This window comes from Bremia lactucae, linkage group LG13, assembly GCF_004359215.1.
Source record: "Bremia lactucae strain SF5 linkage group LG13, whole genome shotgun sequence".
Lineage (NCBI taxonomy): Eukaryota > Oomycota > Peronosporomycetes > Peronosporales > Peronosporaceae > Bremia > Bremia lactucae.
Genome location: NC_090622.1, coordinates 1,362,422 through 1,370,765, shown reverse-complemented (window position 1 = coordinate 1,370,765; position 8,344 = coordinate 1,362,422). Strand labels below are relative to the sequence as shown.

General features: G+C 46.2%; 3 protein-coding genes across 3 annotated transcripts; 2 read left to right on the top strand and 1 right to left on the bottom strand.

The window, feature by feature from the left end:
* Positions 1 to 3,718: 3,718 nt before the first annotated feature.
* On the top strand, positions 3,719 to 3,943 carry CCR75_007713 (uncharacterized protein; the record flags this gene model as incomplete). The annotated part of the gene is made up of 1 exon (XM_067965771.1): positions 3,719 to 3,943. The coding sequence occupies one exon, from the start codon at positions 3,719 to 3,721 to the stop codon at positions 3,941 to 3,943; it is 225 nt and encodes a 74-aa protein (XP_067818707.1).
* A 249-nt stretch (positions 3,944 to 4,192) lies between these two features.
* On the bottom strand, positions 4,193 to 4,758 carry CCR75_007712 (uncharacterized protein; the record flags this gene model as incomplete). The annotated part of the gene is made up of 2 exons (XM_067965770.1): positions 4,193 to 4,614; positions 4,635 to 4,758. The coding sequence occupies 2 exons, from the start codon at positions 4,756 to 4,758 to the stop codon at positions 4,193 to 4,195; spliced, it is 546 nt and encodes a 181-aa protein (XP_067818706.1).
* Positions 4,759 to 7,450: 2,692 nt separating this feature from the next.
* CCR75_007711 (uncharacterized protein) lies at positions 7,451 to 7,666 on the top strand (the record flags this gene model as incomplete). The annotated part of the gene is made up of 1 exon (XM_067965769.1): positions 7,451 to 7,666. One exon carries the CDS (start codon positions 7,451 to 7,453, stop codon positions 7,664 to 7,666), a length of 216 nt encoding a protein of 71 aa, XP_067818923.1.
* Positions 7,667 to 8,344: the final 678 nt, after the last annotated feature.

Genomic DNA, 8,344 nt, shown 5'->3' with positions numbered 1-8,344 from the left:
CACCCGTTTTACGGGCAAATTCAGGAAATCAATTTTCCGAGTGCTTGGCAACAGATTGAACATGTCCCCTGCGGACCATCCGCAGACCGATGGTCAAACTGAACGTGTTAATTGCATCATTTAAGACGTTTTACGCAGCGTGTGTGCTCAGACACCAAAGCGCTGGAGCTCAATTCTCCCAGTTGTGGAGTTTGCGTAAAATAACGCTGTACATGCCTGAACAGGCTAAACTTCGCTCTATATCAACGGTCTTACCCACCCACGCGTTCCATTTACGATACCACTGCGTGATTTAAAGCTTGGCGGGGGAGAATTAGCCGATAGGCTTGCTGGTATCAGCCCTTTACCGTTTGGAAATAAGGAAGCGAATTTTTCGCGACGCGATTTAGTGTCTTAAGACATGTAAGGGATACAACGGCTGATAGCCAAGATAGACAAAAAGAACAAGCAGATGTGAAAGGCAGAAGCTGTAATTATACATTTATGGTCGGAGACCGAGTTTTACTAAACCCTAAAAATCTACCTACCAACTTTGTGTCCGCGGTCTTCAAGACCAAATTGCGCCCGAGCTTTATTGGACCAATTATGGTCGTGGCCAAGAAGGGCCTAGCTTATACGCTAAACCTTCCTAGCAAGCTGCGTACACACCCAGTCTTCTACGTTGGCTTGCTTAAGCCTATCGGGACCTTTCCACGTGGACTTGAAGGTGCTTGCGCCGAGATAGGCGGACGTGCCGCAGATTGCTGCGACCTCACCAGGATATCCAGCTGGCCCCTTAAACGAGGCTGCTGACGGTCCAGCAGCAAAAGACGGTTCTGAACCGTCTCAAAAGAGCTCTCGACTCGAGCAAGGACCTCACGAAGAAGTTGCACCTCGTGCCTAAAGCATCAAATGCTTCCGCCGAAATTTCGGCCCCCTCCCGCGCTGCTTGATGCGTGGAATAACCTTCAGTTTCATGTGAAGAAACTTTTTAAGCGGCGTCGTCGTAAGGGTCAATACCAGTATCTGGTGAAGTGGCTAGGGTACCCCTCTTCTGAAAACTCTTGGGAGTCCGAAATACCTCTTCGGCAAGATTGCCCGTACGCCGTTAAGTTTTTGAGCGCCAAGCTCAGGGTCAACTCGCGTCAAACGACGCCTCCCACCACTAAACCTGGGATAAGGTGGATCTATAGCCTCAGTGCGGCTTCGATCCATGGTTGTGCGGTCAACCGAAGCAATGAAATATTGGCTAGGTCTTTCTTCGTTTTGTGGCATAAACGCCAAACGTAACTGGCCTTTGGCCTTAAGCTTAGCGAAATAGAAGCGAAGCTTCCGTTCCAAACGAACATCATCTCTATCCGCAGACTCTCTGATATTCCAAATATTACGAAGTCGACGAGCCGACGGACCAAGTTTTCAAATAAGACTTCGTTTTCACTCCTTGTTTCGTTTGGAAACAAAACGATCGGAATTTTCCTCGTGGAGGTCACCGAAGCCCTACGGCTTGATCACGTAATGGCGTCAGATATGGCTTTGCGTCATTACCTTTTGCGTAATTTTTTGCTCATGAAGAGCGTCACGGGCAGCGATCTCCTCCACCGTCCTCGTCAGGTCACCGGAGATCCAGGTGGCCAAGCTGTGACCCGCTATCTCTTTGAGGCACTCGCCCGCACTAAGCGGGGTGAATTTATATTCACTATGAGCTGTAGCTTCGCTATCTCGGCAGCCCGATGACGAGCTCTTTCCGCTATAAGGATTATCCGCTCTTGCTCTTCATCGAGCGAATTCGTAATAATTATGAGCTCAGGGTCCCGTGTCCTGCTCAATGCAGTCAAGACATCAGCAGCACCACGTCCTGGGAACGGATTCGGGACCCGCCGACGCTCATCTGGAGAGAAGGCGTGAGAGAACGACGCTCTTTTTCCTCCTCCTCCTCTGATGGAGAGTGACTTTCAAAGTCCACCATTCTCTTATCTTCGTGGAAGGTGCTTAGAGTCTGTACTCACGCTTGATTGTCATGAGACAAAGCAAAAAAAAAACGAACGGTAAGCTGTTAAGTTTCCAACCTCAAAGAGGAGATGAAGCGAATGTTGTCACTCGGTATCGATAGTATGATGGGGGATGGTGTAATGGGGCACACATCGGTTGGAGAACAGTTGTTGTAGTACGTTAACTTTATGGTTAAAATAACCTTTTATCTCATTTTAAAATAGTTAGTTACCTAATCCCGTTTATTATGGGTTACAAATGTGATACCGCCAGATATAACTCTGGCGGCCAAAATCTATTTTGATTTAGCTAGGGTAAGGTTTTAAGATTTAAATAATTAAATAAAATGCAGTTACCCTTTCTTAGGCTTGCGCATTGATCTGTAAGAGATAGAAGCCTTTCTAAGGTATATCCTCTTGGGTACTATGCGCCACTTGGTTCTACGAACCCCTGAATCCCTTGAACTAGGATTATTTATGATTTAATAGCTTGTACGACTCCCTGATTTGTCAAATTTATAAGTTCAATAGAACTAAGTGACTCTTTGAGTCTGAAAGTCCCTCTCTTACTTTAGGAGCGAGGTAGCTCCGCTACATATTAAACAGGATTGGATCGGACTAAAATAATAAAATTGTAAGTTGTTGAGTATGGTGAAATCATTGTATCTTTCTTTCGGGTCCTGCCAATTTGCTAATCAAGTACTAAAAGCAGTGGCAATCTAATTCACTCTTGTTATATATGAAAAGCGTTAAAGTGATAAATGTTGCTATCTGGTAGTGACGCTGCTAAATGAGTATAGAAGTTTCTCAATATGCAATTTTTAAGATTTAATCCAGATAAATATGTAGTCTATTTCGACGAAGCCTTCATTCTAAAGGGTCAGAAAAATCATCCTTATGCTTATTAACTTATACTATACAACGATTCTATCACTTTTGACGAGTGCCTAAACGCGTGACTTGCACCAATAATTAAGCTTAATAGTTAAATTTGCGCCGAAAAGTGCAAACATAGCCGCTAGGGTACCCGGAAGTGTGCCAAAAAGTCGCGCGATGCATGGACGCTCACGGCGACGACGCCGAGTACGTAGCATAGACGATGCACGCATCATGAATTCCACGGAGCAACAACCGAAAATTCGTTACGACAAGCAACAACCAAACCAGCTACGACTCGCCGGATCACGCTTGTTCTACACGACAAGGCAGCTGCATTGAGCTGGCTTGACATACATATCGTTTACCGCGGAGTCTCGCTGCATGTCGTATACCCGGCAGTGCTCGAATACGACAAGCCAACGACCATTGGCAGCGACGGATACAGTGGCGCCTAGATGACATAGCCAATCCCGTCGATGCCTGGACTTGAAGTGGTTTCGGCACGGTGGAGGATAGCTTGAGTTTGTGTGGTAGCAACTTAATTATCCCTGGTCGCGGTGCAACAAAAGAGCGGCGACATCGAACATGAACACAAAGTTTCGCCGCCACGACGCCAGTGTATAAGACTAGATAAGAACTGGCAGTTGGTCACCTAGACATGAGCGGTACATTAAACACTCGGGAAATAGTATTGACGCTATACGCATAAGGCTTACACTCTGCGGCATGCAAGTCACCGCTCAATATACAACTTACGGCTGCCGACTAGGAAATGAGAGCGGCATGAAAGTTTTGTGATATTTATGTGCGATTGTAACAAGCAATCCCCTTTATCAAGATGGAAATTGAGATCAGCATCAAAGTTTATGATAATGGTGAATGACGGAACTGAAAGTCACACCATGGCGCCAACAACAAAGCAGATCAGCAAGAGCACGAGAAACGAGCGAAAAACAGATGCCAACGAGGAGTTCGATCATGGTAAGAAAAAGCAAAGCACAAGTCAAATTAACCGAAAGAGTCTTAAAACGAGCAAGTTTACTATGAAGTTTGGTCAAAGGCAACTAAAAGTGGAATTTTCTGAATTCAGCAGCTAATCTAAATCTAGCAAGGCGTAGAAGACGCCACAGAGCGGCAAAGAGGGATACGCTGCAGGCAGCACCAAGTTCAAGATGACTGACGCAAGACAGTCTCGAATAACGCAGCCACAATAGCTAAGCTCAAGCTTTTGCGAGGCTCAGACTTATCGAAACGTATTGCGAGTACAACCGAGAACGACACAACTGATCCCGATGTAAGAAACGCGACCAACCTTAGCACAAAATCAGATTTGATGTCTGCGCGACTTACACAATTGCAAGCGGAGTCGGCGACTCGACACACCATAGCCACTGCGAGCAAGGCGGCATGTCACACCGCAATGTACGATCTTCTGGGAAGATCTCTACGAGATCGTCCGCAGGACCCAAACAAACGAGCACGGACAATCTCAAGCAAAGCTTGCAGCAATCTGAGACCTCCTTCCGATTGAATGCAGCTGTTGCAAAGTCGATCAAAGCCACGGAACTCGTCGTGCAGCAAACGGGTTTAACACTTAAGCGAAAGCTAACAGGCGACGGACGCAAAAGCGCTACGACGGATGCAGCTCGCAACGCAGCTGTCTTCGGGATGTCGCCTGACGAGATGGTAGCGCATTTGCGAGCGAAGAACGATGGATGAAGCAGTCGAGAAGCAGCTGGCCAGGTACTCTCGCAAGCAAGATCAATAGCTTAAGTGACGACAACGCACATGACACGACACTAAAAGCAAAGAGGATTTGATGGCGTCGTGCGCGAACGGGCTCTACAACACGCTGCGAGTTGACGAGCTCGACGTAAACAAGAAATGACCACCGACGCCACCTCCAGGACATTTAAAGAGGATCCGAGCAGCGCTCCAGGATCCCGCGACACAACACTACTCTGCTAGCACCATTGAAATTAAAACGGGACCTGATGTCAGAGAATGCATCCAAATCCGTGATGTTGCGTGAAAATTTTGCAAAGATGGCGAATTGATTGCACAGTAGCGGTTTGAACCTCAAACTGCCACTGTGGCCAACTTGCGAAATGGTACGAAATCCCGTGCATCGACTCAGAGAAATGATCGCGGAACTGCTGCAATTAGTAGGATATTTCAGCGAACGAAGCTAATTAAATTCAGGCCTACCAAAACAGGTAGTGACGAATGTGGGCAGTAATCGATCATTGGCATAAAATATCAGCTTGTTTCGTGTATTGCACCTTAAAGCATTGCGTACACGATCGAGCTGCCTCGTAGGATGCGTACGCATCCTACATTTTTTGTCGGGCGCGTCCTCGCCCGTACCATCAGTACGGGTTTCTGAATTAAAATCGGCACGGTCTAGGGCATCCGCCTAAGCTTACTAGTCCCGACGCATAGCCTGATTGTCTCGGGTCAAAGTCTAATTCGCCTAATCCTGGCGATCCCCTCTTTCCTCTAAAGAAGATATCTTTTGACGAGCTGTCATCAGCTCGTCTTGAAAGGTCTGGTGGGTTTCAATTTGTTTGCCAGGTGATCAACCGCAATTTAAGCATATTTTTTCAATTGGTCACAAAACCATTGTCGACCTTTACCGCTTCCTCGCGACGATGAGATCGTACGCGATCAATGTCTTTCCGTTTATGGTAGAGGACGTAATTCAAGTCACGATGCTGACTCATGTTCGGCGAATGAGGCTGGCCCAACTCCCCCCTCTGAATCCATCGACGGATTCGAGTGGAAAGAAGCGGTTTCTAGTTGAACGCTTCTTGAATCATCGTGAGGTAAAATAGGTTCGAACGAGTTATATCGCTCAATGGCGAGGGTACGCACCTTCGCATAATAGTTGGAAACCTCGCTCCTAGATGATTATGGACATTCTAGGTCTCGTTCGACAGCACAACAAGACACATTCTCCTCGAAGGAGGGTCCTTTAAAAAACGAGCGCGAGATGCGCTCGTAAAAGTTATATAGATTATTTATCCCTTCGGGCATCTCACAAGAGACGTGCGTTTTCCAACGAGGGTCTTTCAGAGAGTATGGCTCCTGAGAAGCATGACCAGCACTCTAAAAATGGCACTGGCATGAATTCCCCGCGAGAGGCAAGGTTTCCCCACCTCGCTAGACAAGCGGTGCATCTTGTAGCGTGCACCGACTACGGTCCGTTTTTCGAATCGTTCACGGAGAGCATCTAGTTTGTTAAGCCATGCCTCGCGGCCTATGCTTTGCATATTCTGTAGAAATGCTTCCAAATCAAAGGAGTGACATCCTTTGTCCGCTTACATGGGTACCGCCGATGCCGGAAAAGGCATTGGTGAAGAATTTCGTTTCGTCCGCACCAGGCTTGTGAAGCCTGGATGAGTCGAATAATGGAATATGGTTACGATCGTTGTTCATACCAGACCAACGAGTCAGGTTGCCCTTAAAGGGCAAGCAATGCTTCATTCCGGGAGCAAACCGCAAAACATCGCGATTCCTTTTCCGTTGGCTCATGTTAATGTTAACGCGAACATTACTTGCGAATGAACCTTAAGAACACTTGGTCTCTGGTGATGCATACAAGATTTACCAGGATCATGCTTACTAAAGCGACCTATACGATCACTTCGCTCATAGTGATGCACACTCACATCACCAGAAATGTCGTCGTCCATGGAGTCATCCAAAGATGACTCCGCACAAAAAGGTTCTAACGAAATTTCAAACAACTTCGTCATATCCTATCTGGTTGTCACGCCAGAACCCGGAGATTTAACAGACGTGGCCCCAATTGGTAAGGAGGCCTTTTAAGTTGCCACCGAGTCGGAAGATGACGCCGACTCGGCTCAGTCACCTACAATGGGAGAAGCAGTTGATTTGTCACTGCTACCTGCAATGGGAGTAGCAGATGACATATACCAGACACCTCCAATTAGAGTAGGAGGGGACGTATTCCTCACAGTAGGCGCATTAGCGTCTATTCAAACAGTTGTATTAGATAGACGATCGTTACGTAGGAACTTGACAAATATATGCAGTTTTAATATTTTTATCAATTCTGAAGCTCTGTATTTAGCCTTTAGTAGCTAAAACCTCTTAGCTACTTAGAACCTTCCTATGCACGTCGTGTACGTGAAGCAGCCGAGGCGACCCACCTCACTGTAATCAGTGTATGTTGACCAGTACTATTAATGATACTAACGAAGGGTGCCCCGTGGCAACTGTTATACCGGCTTAATCGTGTGAAGTCATTAAAAATTTACACATAATAGTCCGATCTTATTGAGTTTTGTCAACAAAGCACTATGTAAACTGATTTAGAAGCGTGGGGGGTTGACCATGAACTCATCCTTACTAATTACGGAGGTCGCAAACGGTCACAAAGTACTACCAAGTATGACAGTTAGATATCACTTACACGGGGATAGCGCGCATTACTTAAGAAATGAACATGCATGGCCGGTATTAGCAAGTAAAACACGAGTTGATGCGTGCACGTTTGATAGCGAAGAATAAGTGGTAGACTTGGGACCGATTCTTGTAGAGTCCTATTCGCCAATAGAAGATTCAATATTGAATTCGACATGTTCGAAATTCACGGACCCAATGGCAGCAAAGGACCGAAAGATAATGATGTGTTTTTACGACAGCTTTCGTCACGTAACTCGATAGATTGTCGCCACGCTTTGGAAGAGGTTGAAAAGCTTGTTGCAAGTCTGTTAAACTTACCACTGTCGTCTTCTTTGACGAAGGATACCGAAACGTCATCAGCACTCCAAACATCGACCTACATGCGGTGAATCCTTACAAGCATTGAAAACTACGTGATCAAGAAGCTCGCGAAGGCTCAAACCGTAAAATCTGCGATCGCACGCGAGACCACGAGTACAAATTTCACGCAACTCGAGTATCGCACAAGAACATTCCGTTGGCTTCTCAGCCCAAAGCTCACAATGGCACGCGTCGCATCAAGTTGATTAAAACAACGGGTGCTTTGCATTCACTACGATCGATCGGCTTTGAATCTTATTGCACAGGTGGCTGCTAAACTTTTACAATGCCACGTTGGAGTCGTGTTAATGATTGATGTGGAGCACTTTCCTGCGATTTAAAATTACAATTTGCCAGTGAAACTGCATATTGAACTGCGCAATGAAGTGCCACACATGCACGCGGTATACGTGGTAAAACCGCTTGCGTTTCGATGATGAATATTTAAGTGATTTTTCAATTTCTTTTAATTTGTTCTATTACAGGATTTTCAGACACTAAGACTGCTTGTAACCTCTCATCTTTGATCCTCTCTACTCATGTGTTACTTGAAGCAATGCCTCTCCACAGCCGAAAGTCGCGTTCCGTCCCACCTGACATTATCTGCTCATCCCAACCACGTGAAGCGCGCCGAGACCTTTACGAACAATCCTGATGTGGACAGAATAATCATATTCACGCAGGTGTGTCCCTCTCTCCCGTTATTG